Here is a 23,577-nt window from a genome sequence, read left to right on the forward strand (position 1 = left end):
AAAGTCAAATGCAAACAAAATGATTAAGCCCGTGATTAATGATTAAGAGGCAGGAATGTTGAAGCCAGCTGAAAGCCTGCCCAGCGCTTGGCAGCAGCAGGGGGACAGCCAGAGCGTTTGGCTCAAGGTCCCCAAAAAGGGACCCACCGCCAGCTTGGTGGCCCCAAACAAAGTTCCCCCCCCCGCCTCCCCCTCATACGCAAGAGTCCTGTGGGCCAGTCACGTGCCAGACGTAGGGTGATGCACAGTGGTGGGAAATCTCAGCGGGTTGTCGCGTGTCCTAGTTGGGAGTTGAGAGCTGCATCTTCTCCTGGGAACTGTTCCACAGCGAGGGCAAGCCTAACCGCTTCCTCTTCTTGTGCGGGTGTTGGAGACTGTAAAGGTAGGATGTGTACTGGAGCTCTGGCATAACCATCTTCTGGCAGATTCTCAGAGTCCTGTTGTCTAAGTCTTCTCTGAGGTTGTACCCAAGGATATTTGCAGACCCTGACTGGAAAGGCAGGAAAGCTTTGTCCTTGATGTAATCCTTTCCCACTGCCTCCTGGTCCGAGAGACAGGTCTCCATGAGCTCCTTCTGTCTCATTCGCAGGTGATTCACCTCCTTCTCCAGCAACGTGAGTCCTATGGTCTCCTCAATCCTGCTCCAGAAGCTCTGGTTGAAGTGCAGGTAGAGTTTCCAGTCCAGTGAGCACCACGTTTTTATCCGCTCCTTGCTTTCCGGAGTCAAGGTCTGGATGGTGTCCTGGCTTCTGGAATTGAGCTTAAAGTAAATCACGTCATCCAGATCCCAGCACAAAGTGTGCTTCAAGAGGATCATGGATTCATCAAAGTAGTCTGCTATCAAGATCAGATGGAAGTTCTTTTCAATATCCTTCAAGACCGCCTGGATGTACCTTTCGTTGGGCACTGCGTTGTTGTCATAGCCAAAGTCAAACCACATGATATTCCTGGCGTAGATATTTTGCTTGTAATTCTCTGGATAGTAATACTCCAGGGGTGATGCCAGGTACTCGTTCACATTCTCGGAGATCCTGAAGGCAGGGACAGTGTCCTTGTAGTAGATGTAGGAAGACTCCAGCAGAGGAATGGGGTTCCTCAGGATGGAGAAGTAGAAGGTGTTTTCTGCCATCACCTTTTGCACCTATTTGCAGGGAGGGAGAAGAGAGGCTGTTAGTTTGGAGGCACTGCTTATTCAACCAGGTTTCTCCACAGGTGTCACGGCTCTTTCTTACCTCTGAGGGGTTAAACCGCAGGTGGTTGCACATGATGTTGTAGTTTTGTCCTATGGCTTGAAATTCCTCCACAAAGCGGGCCAGGAAGGTCTTTGGGTAGCCCAGGTGCACGAGCTGGTCAGCTGGGAGGGCGACAGTGAGGTTGTACCTCTCCACGAATCTGAACATGATGTTCAGGACAGTGCTGCTGGCCGTCTTGTGAGTCTTGAGGAACATGACGTTAGTCTTGGCATGGCAAGGCATGGAAGGCATCAGCAGCACCTTGGAGCTCTTCGAGATTCTGCAGGAAGGCAAGGGATGGGAAGAACAGCCTCTCCAGTGCTGTACCTCATCTCTGAGACCTGGCAAAGCCAAACCTGAGCAAGTTCTCCTTCTGATACCACACCTGCATCTGGTGCAAGGCACCAACTCAAACAAGCCCCATCCTTCAGATGTACATGTCAGTTTTCTGCTTCTCCAGGTCCTCACTTACCCAAAGGCTTCAGATCAATCCCCTTTTCTTTTTCCATATGGCTTATTTTGACCCAAAGAGCTGCACTTTGGTTAATTTGATCCCTTGCCTGCCCAAATGTGGACCTAACTTTGGGCTGATGCCCTGCCAGTATTAGCCAAAACCTCGTGAGAGTTAAATCAAGTGTCACAGGTCAGATCCTTGCTGCCCTGGGCAGACAAAGTCATGCAACCTTGTTTCTGCTTCACTTACATGTACTTTTTATTCTTCATATGGAAGAATCCTGACAGGAAGATGAGTCCCAGGCAAAGGCTGAAAATGAGACATTGCCTGGAAACAAAGAAAGAAAGAAAGAAAGAGGAGTTTCAGTGGATTTTTATCTGATGGTCCTTCCTGAACGTGAACCACCAAACTTTGCGTATTGCCCTTGGGAATTTTTATCACCGGGAGCACAATTTTATGTCTCATTGGTGCGAGGTACCTTTGGCTCCCCCAGCTCCATCAGCAGCTCAGAGGCAGAACAGTGAGAAATTCCACTTTCACTACCACTCTCCTGAACTTCAGCCTCTGTCTAGACACAGTCTACTTCGGGCAGAGCCTAAGATCTTCCGACAGCCTCCCACTCTGCTCTGATGCCTTTTGTTTTGCTTTTCTTTTGGTTTCTGTGGCTTTAGATCTTATTCACTATTCAAACTTCTAGTCTATTCACTAGAAAATGAGCCCTTTGTAGGGGTATAAGGATTCCCCTGGTAAGAAATCTGAGTGGCTGCTGTAATCATATCACTCCAGAAGATGGGGATCTCAAAGAAACACTAAACTGATTTTTTTTTTTTTTTCAATGTAACTGAGATTTTTTTCAATACAGAAAACCGATTAATAACCCAACAGCACCTGTAATGGACTAATTACCCCCTGCTTTCAAACAAGAGAACTGCTTCCCTGCTGTGACAGTTTCTCCTCCCAGGTCAGCTTTCATGCTCAGCCTCATCCTTTCATCAGATCTCCTCACTTTGGCCAGACTTTAAACTGCCTGAGCTGAGAGGCAACCCTTTGGACCAAGCACTTCATCGACCCCCGCTTTACCTGGGTAATGATGAGGGGTGAGTCTTTCCCAGCACTAATTATGCAACCACCATGTCAGTACATTCCAGCTGGGACACGCAGAGGAAGGTTTGATGCCCACCAAAAACAAACTTTTCATCACTAAGCTTGACCTGGCTTCTCCGATCCTAAAAGCTTTTTTAACTTGGTGTGAATTCTATGTTTCCAGCCACCATTTCTAAAATGCAGCAGATCTGGCTTGGGCTTTAAGTTGTTTTGAGAAGATATAGTCCCATTTACAGCATGGGATGGTCACACTCGTAGTTCCCACTCTCCCAAACGAACAAGGCAGGCGCCAAGCCTGCCTAGTCTGAGGGTCAATGGGGGTATGTGACTTGCTGTGGGCTGGACCTGGTGGTCCTTTCTACCGCCCTTCTGGCCAGGGGGTCCTCACACATGGTCCTGCTACACAGGGTGGTGGCTTCCATAGCCTCCAGCTTGTACCATGTGGAAGACACTGAATTGCTCCTTCCAGTTGGCCTTACAAGAGCGCAACCACCAGCTTTATCTGGCCCGGTCTACAGCCTCCCACTGACTGGCCACGGTATAAGCTGGGCTGTGACAGCCTGGACCCGGCCGTGGAACACTGGAGAGAGGGTGGGAGCAAAGCCCAACAGAACATGGAGAGCTGCAGATAAATCAGCCACCGTAGCCAGCTGCACTAGCTCTGAGCAGGGAGCCACAAACTGAATGTAAACACAGTGGAAGAGCGGAGACAAGCGGTGATGTCGCAACATCGTGATGGCACTGCAGAAAAGCATTTGACTTCGCTCACCACGCAAACCTGCCGGAAACCACTTTTGCTTCAAGCTTTGCTTTGCACGAGAGTGCTTTCCTTGTCCAAGGGCACCCCAGCCCAAGTGGGAAATTCTCAGGCAGAAGAGCCCTTCCCAAAGCCAGGGAAGACCCTCAGGCACAGCTGGTACCAACCTCTGACAGGAATTTGCAGCACAGTTTCTGCATGCATGAAGAGTTTCAAGACATTGCTGCAGGCAGTCTTTCATCAATATTTAATTTTTTGGTCCCAGGGCTGTTAGGGGGATGGGGGTGAGACAATCCCCTTCTCTTCGATCGCTCTATGTAAGTAGAGATGAGACAGGAGAAGAAATGCAGATGGGCCCACAGGCAGAGAGCAGGCTCACATCTGCCAAATGCAGCCCCTGCCTATTTTTTGGTCTTTCATTTAAACTGAAGCCAACGTCGGTGCGATGGTTTTCCAAAACATGTCATCCTGCCTGCCTGGAAGTCTTGCCTAAGCCCATCTGGCGATGTCCTTCTTCTGCACCTTTTCTGTGGACTTTAACACGTGCAATAACGGTCCGCATGTTTGTTTGGGTGGTGTCCCCACAACGGCTACCCAGATTGATGTGTTGTGGGGCAAATAAATCAGCATACACCTTCAACAACCCTGAAGATAGATCAGGATCACAATATGCTCCAGAAGGATTAACAGTCCCTTCTGCTGCAAGAAGACAGACTCTGTAGACCTCAACATCTTATCACCTCAAGGCATCCATTATATTTTAATAGTCGTTTACTTTAATAAGAGATTACATAGTGCTGTCCTGACTCCAAATCTTCAAACACATGCAGCACACCGAGCCCACCTCCAGCACAACTGGATGCTCCCAGCAGATCCGTTTTGTCTGGACATGCTTTGAAAGCCCCAAGCAACAGCTGGCTTTTTCACATGGAGACATGGGGAGGGATAAGAGTCCGGATTATCTAGGCATGTGAAACCTCAAAGTGTTGCTGGTGCAGCTCAAGGGACTGGTATTGCAGCACCAAACATGCCCTGTGGGCAAGTTACGGGCACCGAAGCGCCACTAGTGAGCCCTGAGGGGCCGTGCAGATCTCACCCTGCTTCTTGTGTCACTGTCCTGAAGACAACAGCAACCTGCAGCCGAGCAATGTCCACGCTGTCACCACAAGCAGTGGCAGCCCAGCCTACGTTGGGCTTGCCAAAACCACGGCAGCTTCCTGGAATGGCCAGTTTTAAGGAGCAAGAGTGACCGATTCTTTTGGCACGTAGGCCATGGAGGCGCCAGTCCCCACGCGGAAATGATGGGCTTGTCCTGAGGGTGTCAAACAATGGTATCTTGTGGCGTGGTGCTTGTTCCCCTACCTGGGGATGTGTGAATGGAAAGGTTCCAGCCCGGGGAGTGAGTGGGGACAGGGAGGAGACTGCAGCCACCTCCACCCCACTGCACCTCAGCCCAGCGAAGGCGAGCACTGGAGGCATTCAGGGAAAGGGCCAAGGGCAGGGATCGAGGTGACCCCCAGGGAGGAGTGCAGGAAAACAGAGCCCAGGGTGAGAGGAGAGGGTTTCAGGTACGCAGGGCACTGGTCGGTGCACTCGTGCAGCTGAGTCCTGTCCCCAGTCACTGCAGGGAGTCCCATCCCCATCAGCCCCCGGAGCTTGGCCACCCGCAGCTGCACTCGCAGGGGCTGTCACCAGCGTCAGCATGTCCTGCAAACCTGCACGGGGGGTTTCACCACTCATTCAGCACCCACCGCCCCTGCACACCTCTGTGAGAGCCAGCACCGCTCTTAAAGAGTGTTCCCTTAGTGCCACACCCCCCCCTTTTGTCACAAGACTGCGAGTCTCTGACCAAGCCACTTCTAAATCTATATGTGTTGGGCCAATAGATGTCATATTCAACGTTGGCTAAAATATCGCCCATCCTTTAATCCCTTCGAGAAAGACAAGTCCCACAGGCCTGAGAGGTATTTTACTGTTGACTCTCTCACACACGCAGGCTGAAGGGCAGGTACGTGGCGTTAGGGAAGACAGAGCTGATCTTTTATACGAACAGCTACAGCCATCAGCAGAGGGATTTCGTAACCACGGCGTATCGATGGGAGCATGGAGGGTATGGCACAATATGAGATCATGCCTGCAACGATGTCTTTTTTCTGCCCACGACAAGGAAGGATGTGTGAGGCCCGACATAGCTGAGAGTTGCAGGGCACGATCACAGCCACCATCTACTTTTTTGCCCCTTTAGTCTTGTGCAAAGCAAAGTTCAAAGAGACAAAGCCACAATTTGAATCTCGCGCACAAGTTACCTAAGCACGATAGCCACGCAACCAGCCTGGGAGCCCTCTGAGGAAGCACTTGGGAGCTGATTGCTAAGACACAAAATCCTTCTAAGAAGCCAAAAAACTTGCGGAGCTGTCAGCAGGGCTGGCACCAGAGGTTTGACTCACCTTTCTGACCCGCGCCGTGCCATCTCCCAGCCAGGAAGAAAACACGGAAAAACTACCTCTCAGGTCGAATTTGGAGATGCCACTACGGATGCTTTAAGGCTTGAGACAACCTTCTTGTTCATTTGGCTTAAGCCGAAAATAACAGATCTCTGTGTCAAGCTAACAAGGTTCTTTCAAATTAAAAGACCTGGAATACAGGAAAGAAACATTCACGGCGAAATTAATCTCGACCCTAGAGCAAACTGTAACTAACTCCATAGGTTGTTAACAACTTAGAGGGATTACCTGAGCCAGACCTTTCTACAAACCGTGTTTTAATTCTGCACCCATAGCATTCACCTCCCTCTCCCCTTACCTTAAAGCGCACCCAGGGCTTTTCATGCTGCCTCACTGCTGCAAGCTAGAAAATACCTCCTTTGCAAATCGACTCCAATACCTCTTTCGTCCACGGGCTCCTGCGGCTCTTAGCGTACACGTCTCTATTTCTAGCATCCCATCGCTGCTATAAATGGCTGGGACAGGTGAGGACAAAGGGAGTGGCTAAGTGTTCCCAGGGGTGGGGGGAAGTTAATTAATAAGCCATGAAAAGCGCTGGTATGGCACGACATTAACACAGGTACAAAGAGCTGCCTCGGGAGATGAGGTTTGTAACCGTTTTGCAGGGAAGTAAGGGTTTAGTAGGGACCCCCTTCGTGGGGACCCCCCCCCTTCATCCTGGGAGGTGTGGGGGGGGTCATAGCAGGACCCAGGCAGGGTGGCGGGGGGCTGGAGCAGGGCAGCATCACCCCCTTTGTCACCCTGCACACTGTCACAGCGCTCGTTCTGTGCCCCTTCCCTGCCCACCGCCACTGCTTGGTGCCCTGGCCAGTGCCTGCCATTCCCTTCCTCTTCTTGCTCAGTGGTTTAGGACTATAATTCTCTGTCAGACACATTTGGCAACAGGAAATACAGGAACAGTGTTCACCTACCAGAAATCCCCCTTAAAACATTTAGACTTCAAACTCTTCCCCAGTAAAAATGCAAATATTGCAGCTGGAGATTAAGAGCTTAGAGGCTTTGCTGTGGAGACAGCTCCTGCCCCTATGGGTGTTATTTTACTACTTGTCCACAAAGTGACTTTCTGGTGTTAGTAACAACTATTACAACTTGCATTACGCAGGAATTTGAGATTCCACCAAGGCTGCTGTACATTAGCAATTCACAAACTGGGTTTGATGGTTGCAAATTGCCCCAGGAGAGCCGGATTTGTCCTGCAAATCTGGAGGTGGGGTAATCTCCCTGCTCCCCATGCCAGGGATGAAGTCGGTGCTCTCCTCATTTTGGCAACAAAAAGTTTACCCACATCTCCCAGCCTGGAACAGCGGATTAAGCTGTTGCTTTTGGTCTTTTATGGCTGTGCTACTTCCCAGGCACCTCCTGACATAGTCCCCCTTCCCTCCCCACCCATGGTGCCACACCAAGAGCCCAGTCCTCAGCATTCTGGCATCCTTCACCTGCACTGCTATGTCTTCAGAGTGTCCAAACAGACAGCATTTGTTTTTAAATCACACCTTCCTCAGGCCAGCCCCAACTCCAGTGCTTATCAAGATTCAGAGATTAGCAAGGTATAGGGTTGCTTTCCTTGAGTTTCTTGGCAGAACATGAGCCAGTGTGCTGTTTAACGAAGAATTTCTAGGGTTACTCTTGGCACAGTGTCAGCTGCTGCTGGCAGGGGGGGTCATGTTCAATAGACTTCTTTCTCCTGTTACATTATAGACGTCAGCTGTGCAATTCCTTGCTCAGAAGCTGGTAGAGCCCACAAATCACAAAAGGCCATTTTTTACACTTTTACAATTGATTCATTGATCTCTCCTGGGGTGTTGTACATGAATTGTCAGGTTTGGTTACGCAGAAAAACACGGTGCTGTGCAGAAATAGTTGGCTTCACATGGGGCTGGGCTGCTCTGAGACTGGAAGCAGTGAAGGTAAGGCAGCTGATGCAGAATTAGTTAGCTGGGGCAGGATGCTGAATTAATAGCTCCACACTGCCTCCACTTCACGTGCCTGCTTGCTTAGGGGAGTGTTGTGGGGCAGCCCTCGTGGGCAGCTCAGCCCCACGCAGCCACTCGCTCACCCCCCAGCAGCAGGACGGGGAGGAGAATCGAAAGGGTGAAAGTGCAAAAATTTGCAGGTGGAGATAAAAGCAGTTTAACAGGTAAAGCAAAAGCTGTGCGCCCAAGCAAAGCGAAAGGAATCCATCCGGTACTTCCCACTGCAGGCAGGCGTTCAGCCATCCCCGGTAAAGCAGGGCTCCATCACACACCACGGTGACTTGGGAAGACAGACGCTGCAACTCTGAACCGCCCCCTTCCACCTTCTCTCCCCAGCTTTTATGGCTGAGCACGTCCTATGCTATGGGATATCCCTTAGGTCAGTTGGGGGCAGTTGTCCCAGCTGCGTCCCCTCCCAGCTTCTTGCACAACCCCTTGCACAACTGGTGGGGCAGGGTGAGAAGCAGAAAAGACCTTGATGCTGTGCAAGCGCTGCTCAGCAACAGCTACAACATCCCTGTGCTATCAACACCGGTCACAGATCCAAAACACAGCTTCACACCAGCTACGATGATGAAAATTAACTCTATTCCAGCCAAAACCAGTACAAAGAGTCAAATGCTTCCTCACTGTGCCAGAAAACCACTGCCTCAAAGCATCGAGCATCCACACCCACATCATTCTAATATTTACGTCTGTCCTAGAAAAAAATAGAATTTCAGAGAAGAAATTCCGACCACCGTGCTGCTTTACAAAAATACCCCCCCACACATATAGGTACCCACCCTGACTCTCCCTCCTATATACAACAGTGAACCTATATTTGAAAGCATCATTGAGAACATGGAAGAGAAGGATAATACTGGTGTTTAAGGTCTAGGAAAAATACTGTAAAATAACACTACGATAACTCCTCCCTTCTATTCCCTCAGGGTAAGTGCTCTATTGTTTAGCTGGAACGGTAAACTTACATTGAGCTTAAGGATCTTCATGTGTAAAGAAGATGGCTAAAGGTAGCTGTGCCGGAATTTCCCTGGCCACAGCACTAGGTTGTCTGTCAGCCCTGACTCCCTCCCTAGCACTCTCTCCATATGTAGTTGAAAAAAAGCAGTATGGAAAGTTCCGCTTCCCAAAAAGAACCATTCACGTGTAAAGCCTGTATTTTAAACAATTACGGTCAGTGGTTTGGGGGAAAAAAAGAGAAAGAATGGCGTAGGAAAAAGGCAGAGAATATAAACAGCCTGATCCGGAAAGAACGAGCTGCATCAGCTTAGCTTGGCAGAAAGCAAATCCTGTACGTTTCTTCTCTAACAACATCATGGACTTTCCATATTTTTGCATCACCTGATACACAAGCAGCACAGGCTGACTGCGTTTCACAGTCTGTCTTCTCTTTGCTAATGATGGCATCGTTCACTCTGCTTTGATCAGCTCCTCCCTGAGCAGTCCTGAGAAATGAAGGGAGGGGTGGGGAGCGCACCCATACCAGAGAGAAAGAGTTGAAGGGAAGAGACCGGAGGGCGGGCCTAGATACTGGCACTGGAGATTGCATTATAGAGGTATTTCTGTTAAAAGCATCTGTGTGGCCCAGTTGAGAGTTGTGACCTTAGAATTGTATTGTGAAGGGTGTCGCAACACGGTGCTGAGCGTAAGCCTTAATGCGATTCAACAGCTTGCAGCCCTGTAGAGACAGTGTTCTGGTTAAAAACAGAAGAAAAAAAGACTCTGTAAAATGATTTTCTTCCAAGAAAAAGGCTCTGGATGGAACATCTGTTTCACTGCACACTGGAAGAGCAGAAATCACTGCAAAGCAGCTAATGGAGAAGACAGCTAGTGGGTAAAGCAAACACCTTTCCTAGTCTCACAGAGTCTGGTGAGGCCTCCCAAACCAGGAGACCCGAGTAAACCCCACTGATCACCACCCTCTGAGCACAGCCGGTGAGCTGGGTTCCAGCCCACCTTGCAGACCCCCAACTCGGGCTGTGCCTTGCCAGCTTGTCCAGGAGGAGGCTGTGGGAAGGAGCGTGGGACGCTTTGCTGACATCCAGGCAATCAACATCCACTGCTCTCCCCATGTCGACACAAAATGGTATTTTGTTGCAGAAGGCGGTCAGGTTACTGACGTGATTTACCTCTTGCGGTCAGGTTAGTGACGTGATTTACCTCTGGCAACCCCCTGGGCTTTTCCCAACCATCTGCTTCACCTGGACACGACAGAGCCTAGGTTAAGAGAGTGACATGTATTGGCAAATATGGATGTGACTAGCAAACACTGCCTACACCAGAAGATGACTCACTAGCAGATGGCTTGGCCTGCCCTCTGATAACAGAAGCAGGACAATGTGGCTTTGTACACCAAACTGTAAATGCCAATCTCTCCTGTCATCTCAAAACAGAGACAGACTGTAGGAAAAAAAACCCCAAAAAACAAAACAACAAAAAACCCTATCTTAGAATAGAACAGTCCGGTTGGAGGGGGCCTACAACAATCATCTAGCCCAACTGATACCTGTCCACTTCAGGGCAGACCAAAAGTTAAAGCATATTATTAAGGACCAAGTCAAACGCCTCTTAAACACTGACAGGCCTGGGGCACTGACCACCTCTCTAGGAAGCCTGTTGCAGTGTTTGACCACCCTCTCAGTAAAGAAATGCTTCCTAATGCCCAGTCTGAACCTCCCCTGGCGCAGCTTTGAGCCATTCCTACACATCCTGTCCCTGGATGCCAGGGAGGAAGAGCTCAGCACCTCCCTCTCCACGTCCCCTCCTCAGGAAGCTGCAGAGCCATGAGGTCACCCCTCAGCCTCCTTTTCCCCAGACTAGGCAGACCCAGAGTCCTCAGCCACTCCGCAGAGGACAGGCCTTCCAGCCCTTCACCAGCTCGGTCGCCCTCCTCTGGGTGCATCCAAGGACCTTCACATCCTCCTGAAACGGTGGGGCCCAGCGCTGCCCCCAGCGCTCGAGGAGAGGCCGCACCGGCGCTGACCCGAGCGGGACCATCCCCTCTCCTGGCCGGTGGCCGTGCTGTGCCGGACGCACCCCGGGAGGCGGTTTGTGCTCTGGGGGCCAGGGCACGCTGCTGGCTCCTGCTGACCAGCACCCCCAGACCCCCTCTGCAGGGCTGCTCTCCAGCTCCTCTCCCGTTTTATCCTTGTGCCCAGTGTCACTCTGTCCCAGGTGCAGAATCCAGCATGTGGACGTGTTAAATTTCACACCATTGATTGCCCGATGCTCCGGCCTGTCTAGATCCCTCTGCAAGGCCTCTTGTCCCTCCAGAGAGTCAACAGCACCTCCCAGTTGGTATCGTGAGCAAAACTGCTAACGGAGCATTCAACTCCTGCACCCAGATCACTGATAAAAACACTGAACAGCACTGGGCCGTGAGGCATGCTGCTGGTGACCAGTCACCAGCCAGATGTAGCCCTGTTCACCACAACCCTTTGAGCTCTGCCCTTCAGCCAGTTTTTCACCCAGCACACCATGAACCTGCTCAGCACACAGCTGGACAACTTGTCCAGAAGGATGTTGTGAGGGACAGTATCAAAAGCCTTACTAAAATCTTTAATAAAAAAATACTCAAACTGAGGCAACAGAGACACTGCCTGGGATTTGTGGAGGATCAGGCAAGATCCCGAGTCAAAAGGATCCTTCCGTAATGATCAGTGATTCCTAAGAGGTATAAAAGACGTGTCCAAACATTCCTTATCCTCCTACAAGTGTCCCTGGACATGCAGCACAGGTGACACATGCCTGTTAGAGGGCATGCAGAAGTGATCAGAGAATGAACATGACTAAAATCAGCCTACTTTAAAAATAAGCTTCTGTTAGGTCTTGCACTGACTTCTGATACTTTCCTACACCACCATCTTCTTTCTCTCACCCTCCTGCTTGAGTAGGCCTATTTTTTTAATGCATCTTTTGCAATCAGGGATCCTCCTGAATGCCAGACAAGCTGATTTTATTTTCCTACTCTTTTATTTTCCTGACTATTGCCAGATCTTCCAAGCTGCTTTTGGGTAACATCTGCCTGAACCGTTCTGTGGCCTCACCAACTCGAGCAGGGCGCTGGATGCAGGTACCAGCCTGCCCACTGGTCAGGGAGCCTCAGAACCACCCCTTGCCAGGGTAAGGGGGCACCTCAGGAAAATAAATTAGTACTGGTATGCCCAGAAATGCCTTTTGCACATGCACAATGCGGAAAAAGCTCTGGGTGATTTTAACATCACTGTCATCTGCACACAGCCTAATCCAGTTTGCTGGTTGGCAGGGATATAGATTTTACATATCTCTGTAAATCATTAAGGTAACAGCTCTCACCCTCTGCAAGAGCAAATGATGACTTGCTGTCAAGGACAGACTGGAAGACAAGGAAGCAGGAAATAATGCCTGACCCTGCCAGACAGATGTCCCTTCCCTCAGCCTGGCAGCTGGCTTTTCCTCCCCAGTTGATACTGCCCAGGAGTTGGGTCTCTGGGAACCCTCTCTTCTCGGGCCTGTCCTTCCAGGACTGCAAACCTGTACCTGCATGCTGTGGGACAACACTGATGCCCACAGGGAGAGCCTGCAGGCAGCATCACTAAAGAGGCCATGACTTGATGCTGCCATGCGCTTTCGGACAAGCATATCAGATGAAAACAAGTGAGGAAGAGCAACGTTTTCACTTGGAGATGGTGGTGTAGCATCAACGGGTTCTTTTGTGCCTCTGATGTTTCACTTGCACACCCCAGGTGCAAAAATGCCTCCTCTGGCTGGTGTCACTTCACTAAAAAAATCAGAGCAAACTAAGGGGAAAGAGAGCTGGAATATCCACACATAATATCTGCGTGCTTGCTTTCAGGCTCAGATTAAATAGGAAACTCGCACTGTCAAAACCAGTACTGAGTGTTTCTTCAGAAAGAGCAGGCACCCCTGAGAAGAGGAACCACGTTCCTTTACTTGTTCCATCATACTAAAGAAATAAACCAAGGAGCATTCCACATGCTTGCTTGATCCATCAGTTTGTTTATGGCTAAAGTGCAGTAACCGAGCTAGAGACGCCATCCTCGCGTGATGGGATCTGCTCGTTCTGAGTGTGCGCTGCTCTCAGGAACCAGAGGGCAGCGTCTTGTAGGGATTGAGGATGCCTTTGGGGTCTAACATGGCTTTGAAACGCTGCATTAGAAAGACTGCCTCACTGGCTTTGCTGTACTGAATGAACTGCTTCTTCTTGAAGCCCAGTCCGTGCTCTGCACTGATACTGCCGTTGTATCTTGCGGTCCACTCGTACACAAACGGCTCGATGGCATCCAGCAGTGAATGGCTATAGGACTCCGCCGTGATGTTCAAGTGCAAGTTTCCATCTCCTGCAAGAAAACATTGCAGAGGTGAGTCTGTAAGAAAAACTTCAGTGGCCCTGCAACGGAGACTCACTACTGCCTCCTCCACATACTCAAACAACGGCGCCTTTGTTAGTCTCTAAAATGTGCGAGAAAGGACAAGTTCACTGTCCTTCTACAAACACCAGCCTCTCCATGCACAAATAATTCAAATAGGATCTTTGTTTTTCCATGCTTTCAGTACAGTATTTGAGAGAGTGTTCTGAGTTAAGCTACTTTCAAATTCCCACTGTTGTGATTTTAAAATTCAAACAACTGTGCTGCATTAATTATTGTCCCACTACTGAGATGACATGCCATAGACTTCCCCAATGGCATTTCATAATGATCATTAGATTTTAATATGGCCCTCCATCACTTTCTCTCTCCCTATTATGTTTGTGCAACGTTCTAAATGCACTTTGGCACTGCGTCAACAGAAACAAAGAAAGCAGAACATTTTCTCCTTTTGCTACTTGGCATATGATAGTATCTGATTAAGCATGTAGTTGCTGGCTATTCAGAAGACAAAACAAAGATAAACACAACTTACTCATTCTCACTCTGGAACCTCTGCCTGCATCCCAGCAAACCCTCACAGTACACAGTTTAAATCTCGATACCAAGAGCTACCAGAGGCAGCCTCTGTTATGCAGACTTGTCTTTCAAATCATCTCAAATCAAGCCTGCTTAAGAAAGTCCTGTTCTCTGGACTTTCCCTGTTTTTTTTTTTATCAGAACAGCTCTGCTAAGCTACTAATTTACCTGCTTGTAAAATCAAATTAGTTTCAAAGTATTCTGACAAATGTACCAGCCTTTCTGTGCTTCATCACTGTCTCTTGGAGGGTTAATGGCTCACACAAAATTGATTTCCAACATGACTAATCACTTTGGACAAGAAAGTGTTTATCTACCACATGTGTCTAAGTACATTAATCAAATTCATGGTCCAATTAAACAACCTTCATACTCAAACAGAAAGTACAGAGCAAGAAGATACGAATGACCAGTTCAGTGGCTGGCTGGCTAGCAACCTGCCATTGATATATGGAATACAGTCTGAAAGCAATGAAATTCAAACATGAAGATCCTTAGGCATCCTCCTCTTCTGATACCTCCCGGCTATTTAGTCTATGCCTCTCACTGATCTAAAAACAGCCTTTAAAGCCACTAGGAAGTTGCGCAGCAAAACCGGGAGCACAGAAGAGCAATCACCTCCTTTCCCAGCATCCACACTTACCCAAGTGGCCGTAGCCCACCACGTTTTTGGCACTCCGGCCCAGCCGAGCCCTTGTGTCAGTCACGAGATCATACAGCTTTGCCACAGGGAGAGAGATGTCGTATTTGTAGACATAGCCATCGTGAGTGAGGGCCTCCGTGATTCTCTCCCGCAGGCTCCACAGTGCCTGATGAACCAAAGATCAAAGAAATCCAAATAAACCAAGTGCCTCTTGGGTTCCATGCTTTGTAGCATGGAGGGAAAAAAAACCTTGATTCTTAGCGTGTAACATCAACTTCTCATTTCCCTCGACATCCTCTGCCTCTTGGAAGCTAGTAATAATACTGCACAACGCTACTAAGAAAGCAAAGTAATACACCAACTCTTCAAGCTTGACAGCACCCCAGATAGAAAGAACACAGGCATGAGCATTTTCTCTCAAAGCTGTTTTGGGTTTCCCAAGAAATGAGGATGCGCCTCCTCTACGGAACTGCAAGGGTCAGTGTGGGAACAGGGGCTGGAAGAAACACGGGTCAGCGTAAAAGCCATAGAAGTTCACTGGGCAGACATAAATCAGTCTTTCTCACTGAGACACTACGTGTCCGTCTAGTTCCCTGGGACCACAGTCTCTGGTTCTAACACACTGTCACGTCAGCCTCCAGGGCTTTGCTCACTCCTGACCTCGCTGACAACTCAGCTTCTGGTTTTCGTAGTTTTCAGGCAGTTTGGGTGCTACCCCAGCATCTAAAAGTTGTAATTCCTTATTATCTTTTCGAAAGGGGAAGCATCCACTGAAACCCCAAATACGCAGGCCTTCTGGGAAGAGTCAGCAGTGGTAAGTGTTTTCTCTTAGCATTCTTACTCAGTATGTCAAATAAACTACCAGATCACTCAGGGACGTTTATACAAAACATCAGTCTGAACACTTCCCTAATAAAAATACAAATCCAAGTAGAGAATCATGTCAAAGACATTTGTGCAAGAGGCAACAACGACTTGCCTTTATTTTCTTATCATCTGTTGCCACAGTTCCATCAGTGACCAAACCAGAAGTCATGGCCCGTTCTAGGAAGTTGTTCAACTTTTCTTCATCATGGGTTGAGTTGGAGCCCGAAGTTTCAATTAAAACATAAAAAGGGCTGCCTGAAATTGAGGGAGAACAGAATAAGCAGATGCTCTGGGGTAAAAGCACAGGAATTTAGCACAGGTTGTGAAGCTTTTCCCAAGCTTGGCACGTTCCATGAGGTCGCTCTACTGCACAGATTCTCTGGTACCAGGTGGAAGGACAGCTCAAGTGGCAATCTTTTATCTGTAGGACACTTCACTTACATGCTCTATCCTGTACCCAGCTACCCCTTTTCAGAAAATTAGCAGTTTGGTGGGAACAAGTAGAAGTAAAAAGTCTTATCTTTAAAGACTTCCACCAAACGTGTTTGGAATTGAATACTCGGTAGAAAAATTATGAGGGGTGCCCACATGCTCATTGACATATATATATATATATAAAACTAGGCTAAAAATCCCCCAAGCAGTACAATGCCTTTTTCTACTGCATGAATGACACTGGTACCTGTCACTGGGCTGGACAGTTTGAGATGTCTCTCAACCAATTCCATGCACTTCTCATCCATGAACTCATAGGCAGACAGGATCTCTCCCAGCATGGCTCTGCAGGTTGTAAATGTTTCCAGAACCTTGGCAAAACTCTGACACCCTTCAGACAGGACACAGAGAGGAATCAGGAACAAAAAAAACCAGCACCTCAAAACCTTGTAAAAAGTTTTAAACAGTCTATCAGGCTTCAAGTCATCTTTACCATCTCCAGAAAATGCAAACTGCTACCCTGCATGGGTTTAGATCAGCAGGTCCTGTAACGGGAAAGGTTTCAGAGCAGAACAGCAGGAGGATATAACAACTAGTCTGCTGTGGCAAGGACCTCTTGAACAATCTAAGACAGCTCATACCAAAACATCTGCCCCAACTTCAGTTCTCAGCACCAGCAAGAAGGCAACCCAAGAGAAATTTAAAGGCTATTGTGAGAGTCCAGGCAAATTCTGGGGTCCAGTGCACATAGTCCATCAGTGCTTGGAGCCTACTCATCCCCTCCTAGGAGCTTAGCTCTCTGCTCTCAAGGCCACAGCTGATATGAGCAAGCTGCCTGAGAAGCCCCTGCTGGCCTTGGAGGTTTTTGAGAAAAAAACCTCAGTGAAGGCTCCCCACAAACTGCTGTTTGCACAGCTCTCAGCACCCCTGCTGAGGCTCCCTCAGAAGCAGCTTTTAAGCAGCTGTGCCTGACCATGGACCCTGCTGATCCAGACCCTGACCTGCAGACTTGACTGCCCATTCTTGCCTTGTCACCATGGACTCAACCTGGTGACCGCTGGATTGCAGCTGCCTCTGCCTGGTGCCACCAGACCTGCCCTACTCCCCTCGCTCAGGTACTGTCAGACCAGGCCCTCATCAGTGGACAGTGTCCTGTCTGCCTCTTCATCCTGCTAAGCTCCTGGTCCCTGTCCCTTGCAGAGCAACCCACGCTTGCATATATTTTACACATTTACACCACAGATATAAAGTAACTGCACGGGTATTTTAACATACAGCACCATACTATTTCTCAGGAATAAGATGATGCTGGTGGTCGAGCTCAGCAGGCTGACCATACTTTCATCTCTCCATTCCTATTCCCTTCCCAGCCTCTGAATTTAGGTGTGAAATTATTAATATCAGCTCCTACCTAGGAACGCCAGATTCACAGCCTTAGGTTTCTGAGGACAGAGTATGGAGACAGCAGTGACAACTCCCAAGGTTCCCTCGGATCCGATGAAAAGTTGTTTCAAATCATAGCCAGTGTTATCTTTGCGCAGAGATGCCAAGCAGTCCAGAGCTGAGCCATCACCCAGCACCTGTGGGAATACGAAGACCCAGTCAAAGCACCATGTAGAACTCTGCTGTCATAAGCTGATGAAAACCTGCCACTAGCCTTGAGCACTGGACACCAGCTGCAGTCCGCTCCCACAGTCTCGTCACTGTTCCTCCATTCCCAGCTCTTCCTCCCCTCTACATCCTACCTGTCTTCCCTCAAACCTTTCTGCTTCTTTTTTTTTTTTTTTTTACAGTGTTTGCACACATTCCAGCAGGACAAGCAGATCGACTTCGCACTGCTTTTCTTTTCAGTGGTGGAGAAGATCAGCCATTCTTTGCAGCCCTAGCTCCCATTATTCAACAGACACAAGGAACACTATTTGAAACAGTGAACACAGCTCACCAGAATGAAGGCCTCCACCACTTGAGCCTTAAATCAAGGCTGAATGGCTCTAAGTCATGTTATTAAAGGCTGTTTTGACACTAGAGGGACTAACCTGAGAGAGAAAAGCTCTCCTTTCTGGGCCTACACAATAAAACCAAAGCAGGCTTTCGTTACCTACCCAATTTATTCCTACAACCTCTTGGCTCCCAAGCCCCAAAATCTTTTAGACCCACTAATCCCAGTCTTTACACACAGAGGTGCAGGCCTGTGGGACAGAAGCAGGCTGAGGAACAGCAAAGACTCTAGGAGAAAGCCAGCAGCCAAACAAACTCAAAGCAGATGGCTCTATCAAAAGTCGAGTGAGCAGCCACTAGAAGAGAGTGCTGTAGGATCGATTTAGCAGAGCGTTCCAGAGACCCACCACTCCACAGAGGAACCAACCAAACTTGGGATCACCAAATCTCTCCCTACCTTCTCTGGATTAGAAAACCACCTAATATCACTTCTGTCAGTAAGGAAGAGGTGAAAGCTGGAAACTGCAGTAGCAATAACAGATGCTGTACACATGAAGACACTTGTTGACCCTTCTCAAAAGAACCATGCAAGGAAAAGTTAAGAGTGGAAGCCTGCACAAGGGATAGCTAAGGGCTAGAACAGCAGGAAAGGTAAGAAGCAAAGGTTTAAACACAGAAGAGAACTGCCATGTACTCGCCTTACCACTTCCAGGCCTAGCACCGTCCCTCGCAGAGAGCCGTATCTCAAGAGCCGTAAGCCTCCAGCATTTGTGGCCACATTGCCACCGATGTGACAGCTACCTTTCGCTCCCAAGTCAAGCGGCATGATAAACCCCTGCTCCTCCAAGTACTCGTTGAGTTTCTCCAAGATGCAGCCAGCTTGGCACACAAGGATTCCTGAAACATAAACGTCCTGCTACAAGCTGATGCCTAAGGAGAAGGTGCTTCCTCAAGAGGCAGGATAAGTACAAGCAGATACAACCACCTCTTCCTCCAAAACTTTCTGGGACTCAGTTTAAAAGCACAAAAAGTCTGCATGCTACAGGGCATTGTCCTACCCCTCCTCAAGCCTAGGGGAGCTTTGCTGTTGCCTTAATATCTCACCATACACAGCTCCAGACTGGCAAAACACGATCACAGAATCATTCAGGTTGGAAAAGCCCCTCGGGATCATCGAGTCCAACCCTCAGCCCGACTCTACAAAGTTCTCCCCTACCCCACATCCCCCCACAGCTCATCCAAACGACCCTTAAACACCCCCAGGGATGGTGACTCCACCCCCTCCCTGGGCAGCCTATTCCACTCTCTGACCACTCTGGGAAACATTTTTTCCTCATGTCCAGCCTGAACCTCCCCTGTTGCAGTTTAAAGCCGTTCCCTCTTGTTCTGTCACTAATCACCTGTGAGCAGAGACCAGCACCAACCTCTCTACAATGATACGATGACATTAAGTATATCTCTCCCTGTTCTCTCTGTTTTAAGAACTGAAATACTCAAACCAGCCTGATTCCTAACTCTCCAAATTGAAACAATGTGTAAGTTTTCCCCATCCCTCTGCTACAACAGTTACCAGGTGCCTTCTTTAACACTGTCATTCTGCTCCACCTGCTGGGTTTCTCATTTAATTTATGAACAGATAATAGGATGTCCATGTTTCTCTTCTCTCTTTCTTCCTCCTTCTGCCACCAAATGTATTTTTATACCTGCTACCATTATAACCTAAGGATGACATCAGCAGCAGGAGCCTGGATGAAGCAACCTCTGACACCCCTTACAATGCTGCTGGGCTGAACCTTGCTGATCCTGCAGTTATCAGTTCCTAGTTTAGGGCCTGGGGCTGATGTCTGTGCCTCACATCTCTACGATATTTACCAGACACCTTGTCAAAGCTGATGATCCGGTTCATGAGAACAGTGGAGAGAATGATCTCATCAAAGACAGGAACGCTGCCCCCAACAAGGCCTGTGTTTCCCCCCTGTGGGTTCACTGCCAAGTTCCTCTCATAGCAGTACCTGGAAGGAAAAAGGTTGCTGAAGTCTTATGCATTTTAAGGCCATAATCCAGTCTATCAGAAGAGTTTCACCTCTACATGAATGCCTACTGTTGTGACAGTGCTCAGCTTAAAATTAAGCAGCATTTAGCCTGCAGATTAAATCGATACAAACTGTGAAAGTGAGAAAGCACAACTCCTTACTGAACTCACCCCAGCACTGAGCAAAGGAAGGAACACTTGGGGTTACCCTCGTGCATATCTACAGATCTGCCACGCCACACCTGCCTGGAAATCACTGCTCGCTCTATTTATACATAAGCTATTTATGTAGCAGTCTCTGTTAACAACTTGGCTTCCTCAGTGGGCTCTGGTAGATGGCCTCCGGCAGCGGTGTAAGACATAACTGCCCTCCTCCTCCCCTCGAGAAATTACTGCCCTGTAGGCAATGAAGCAAGTGCATCTATGCCTCAGCTGCTTCACCTTCCAGCCTGCCACACCCCAGCAAGGCACCACCCATCACATCCTCTCCAAACTCACAGAAGTTCTTGCACAACGGATGGCACAAAGCCACACTGCACCAGCAGTTACTTCAGAAGCCCTGACTTTACTGGGCTCTGTATATCTATTTTAACAGAGCTGGGAGCAGGTTCGTGCAGCTTTTAGCTCTTCAACCAAAGAAGAAGCAGTCGATCCTGCATACTGATACCCAACTGGAGCTGTGCTCACACCAGCAAACCAAGGAAGGGTTCTTACTGATTTAGTGGACAAAACATTAGCTCCTCAAAGTGCCTGATTCTGGCCTAACCTTCTTTACCTTTTCAGGCAGACCTTCCTGAATCCTTCAACACAACTGCTCCTCCTGAGCACTGGTACAATGTCTAATTTGGACAATTTCATAGAGCAGAAACATCATCAATACTGAATCCACCTGCTTAGCTCTCCCTGCCTCTGTTTCTCTCCTCCACACTAAGCACTCTTGCCATCAACATTGATTTGAGAAGCCTGCTGCTGCCCACCTAGCCTTTGCAAGGACATCTGGCCAGGAAAGATTAATTTTATTTTGCAAAACAAATGAAAGTTCAGCCTTTGTTTCTGCCTGATACTGACATGACACCATCACCCCAGAAAAGCAGAGAGCCAAAGAGAGCACTGGGCCTGGGAAATACAAGGCACAGGCTGAAGTCCCTTTCTCCATTGAAAACTTCCAGCTTTCTAAGTTAAAACATTCCTAATCAGGACCCTGTAGGTTTTTACAGTGACACTGCCTACCCACCAGTACATGCATACCCCCAGACTGGCAACAGCATGCAGAGTCTCTGAAACAAAAGGTACGTTAGGAAACAGTGGGCAGCCCAAGGGCAGTGGGGATATAAAGAACAGAAGAGAGAGCTGAAGTCACCAGAGCTCAACCATAAGACCCACAGTCAAGAAGAAAACAGCTTCAGCAATTCCAATGCTTGAGCATTGAGTATCTGAACCTCCAGAAGTTCCCTTCACCTGCTGGATCCTTCCTGACTAAACCTGAGTTTCCTCACCACAAACCCCAGCAGAAAAGGTGCACGTTACCTGAGAATCTGAGACACCTCTGCTGTTGTCTGTGGCTTCAACATCAGCTTGCTACAGCCTGCAATGAAAGCAAGGGACTCTCAAGGCAAGTTGTGGGCTCTACAGAGGTCAGAAGGAAAAAGGTGGTAAAGCAGGATGTCTGAAACAACAATGTTCCCTCACTGTGAGGCAGAGGCATTTTAACCACTTCTAAAACGAACATCTCCGATAGCAGGCTTTCCCTTAAAGCACTGTAAAAACTTTTACATGTAATATGTAGACTTGGTTGCCAGTGAGGGCAACGGGAAACGTTTTATATTATCATGAAAACTTTGGCAAACGCAACAGAAAATTCACACTACTTGTTTTGTGAGGTTCAGCCAAAACTCTTAACTGAATCAATTTGTTTCAGGAAAAAAATTAGTAAGTTAACAGGGCTTAGATTTTTAAGTGAAAGCCTGAAAGATTACCTGAAAGATTAGGTAATTCTCAAAGGAGTTATTCACTATGAGAAAAACTAATTTTGTTCTGAAAAGACATGGTCTGCTATAAATAAATATGAGATTTCCTTTGGCAGACTTTTTAATTCTGGTACATTAGCAGAGGCAGAGAGGAGGTTTTACCAAAACCAAAAAATAAACAACTTCACATACCTCGGACTGATTTAAGCCAGTCCACATTAAACGGTTTCAATTCCTCCGGATTTGTGATGACTCTACCTGGCATCATGCGCTCAAAGAAAGCCACATCACTGTCACACACCCGGGAGAAGGGCAGCCGCCGCACTCTGTACCGCTCACTAGTCAGCATGACCTCCTGGGAGCTGGAGGAGGCTGCGTGGAGCGCTCTCCCGCCCCACGGCCTGGAAACCACACTCGTGGGCATCCCTGGTGGTTTCCTCTGCTGAAGCACCCCCGGGGCAGAAGTCACGCCCTGTGGTGCCAAGGTCCTCGTGTGGAAGCCCGTCAGCCATCTTAGCTGAGCCCAGCGACCCCACACAGAGCGGTGGGGGCCGGCAGAGGAAATCCTCATGATCACCCTGAAAAGCAGAGGCCTAGCTCACGGGCGAGCCCCCCTCCCTGCCGCCCGGGCTCTGGGGGTTTCCTCTCCCGGCAGAAGCGGCTCAGGCACTCTCCCAGCCCGCGAGGAGCTGGAAACAGGCCCCTGTCAGCGTGACAACCACCCGGCCAGGCGACACCCCGGGGGTGGGGGGACACCCATCGCGTAGAGCCTCAGACCAACCGCCCGCCAAACCCCAGCCGGGACACGGCAGCCTCACGCACCCCTCGGGGCGGGGGAGAGGTGGGAGGGGAGGGCAAACCCGACCCGCCTGCCCCTGCTTCTGGGCCTGGCAGCTTCAGGCCTGTCCTGCCGCAGGCAGCAATGGCGGCTGGGAGGCACCGCCGCGGTCGGGCCCCCCCTCCTTGACGCGGGCAGGCCGCGGGCCGCCGCCGCCGCACAAGGGCGCGTGCGCGCAGCGAGGGCGGGCGGCAGCGCCACCTGCCGGCGGGAGGCCGCCACCACCCCCCAGCGCCCCCCCGCGGGACAGCGGCGCCGCGTGGGTCCCGGCTCCGCGCGGGGCAGCCGCGCCCCCTGTGCTCGCAGGGCTCACGGACACGGTCTGTCCCCCCGCTCCCGTGTCCTCGCGGGGCTCACAGGTATGGTCCCCCCGCCGTGTCCTCGCAGGGCTCACGCACACGGTGTGTCCCCCCCCTCCGTGTCCTCGAGGGCTCACGGACACGCCCCCCCCTCCCCGTGTCCTCGCAGGGCTCACGGACACGTTCCCCCCCATTCCGTGTCCTCGCAGGACTCACGGGTACGGTCCCCCCACCATGTGCTCACAGGACTCACAGACACACCCCCCACCCCCTGTGTCCTCGCAGGACTCACAGACACGTGTGTGTCCCCCCCGTGTGCTCGCAGGGCTCACAGACACGTCCCCCCTCCGTGTCCTCGCAGGGCTCATGGACAACCCCCCCCCCAATCTCCTCACAGGGCTCACGGACACTGTCCCCCCACCATGTCCTTGCAGGGCTCATGGACACAGTGTCCCCCCCCACCCCGTGTCCTCGCAGGGCTCAGGGCCACAGTCCCCGCGCTCCCGTGTCCTCAAGTGCCCCCCCTCCGTGTCCTCGGGCACGGCCCCCCTGCTCCGCAAGGCACAGACCCCCACGGTGCAGC

At 49.8% G+C, this 23,577-nt stretch overlaps 2 protein-coding genes across 6 annotated transcripts; both read right to left on the reverse strand.

Annotated features, from left to right (window-relative positions):
* Positions 1 to 19: 19 nt before the first annotated feature.
* Positions 20 to 7,405, reverse strand: GAL3ST2 (galactose-3-O-sulfotransferase 2). Of its 3 annotated transcripts, none has more exons than XM_074878061.1 (4): positions 6,350 to 7,405; positions 1,936 to 2,013; positions 1,233 to 1,512; positions 20 to 1,141 (listed from the first exon to the last, which is right to left on the reverse strand). In XM_074878061.1, the coding sequence occupies exons 1-4, from the start codon at positions 6,373 to 6,375 to the stop codon at positions 281 to 283; spliced, it is 1,245 nt and encodes a 414-aa protein (XP_074734162.1). In that variant the 5' UTR covers positions 6,376 to 7,405; the 3' UTR covers positions 20 to 280. The 3 variants fall into 3 exon arrangements, with proteins under 3 accessions (XP_074734162.1, XP_074734163.1, XP_074734160.1); XM_074878062.1 differs by lacking the exon at positions 6,350 to 7,405 and adding an exon at positions 5,995 to 6,338; XM_074878059.1 differs by lacking the exon at positions 6,350 to 7,405 and adding an exon at positions 3,715 to 5,987.
* Positions 7,406 to 11,566: 4,161 nt separating this feature from the next.
* On the reverse strand, positions 11,567 to 22,809 carry D2HGDH (D-2-hydroxyglutarate dehydrogenase). Of its 3 annotated transcripts, none has more exons than XM_074878052.1 (9): positions 22,050 to 22,809; positions 21,418 to 21,475; positions 19,731 to 19,870; positions 18,562 to 18,755; positions 17,332 to 17,500; positions 16,168 to 16,311; positions 15,598 to 15,740; positions 14,619 to 14,784; positions 11,567 to 13,366 (listed from the first exon to the last, which is right to left on the reverse strand). In XM_074878052.1, the coding sequence occupies exons 1-9, from the start codon at positions 22,426 to 22,428 to the stop codon at positions 13,107 to 13,109; spliced, it is 1,653 nt and encodes a 550-aa protein (XP_074734153.1). In that variant the 5' UTR covers positions 22,429 to 22,809; the 3' UTR covers positions 11,567 to 13,106. The 3 variants fall into 3 exon arrangements, with proteins under 3 accessions (XP_074734153.1, XP_074734154.1, XP_074734155.1); XM_074878053.1 differs by having other exon boundaries at positions 21,418 to 21,516; positions 22,050 to 22,126; XM_074878054.1 differs by lacking the exons at positions 21,418 to 21,475; positions 22,050 to 22,809 and having other exon boundaries at positions 19,738 to 19,822.
* Between the last annotated feature and the right edge of the window lie 768 nt (positions 22,810 to 23,577).

The sequence above is a fragment of the Strix uralensis genome, chromosome 9 (genome assembly GCF_047716275.1).
Source record: "Strix uralensis isolate ZFMK-TIS-50842 chromosome 9, bStrUra1, whole genome shotgun sequence".
Lineage (NCBI taxonomy): Eukaryota > Metazoa > Chordata > Aves > Strigiformes > Strigidae > Strix > Strix uralensis.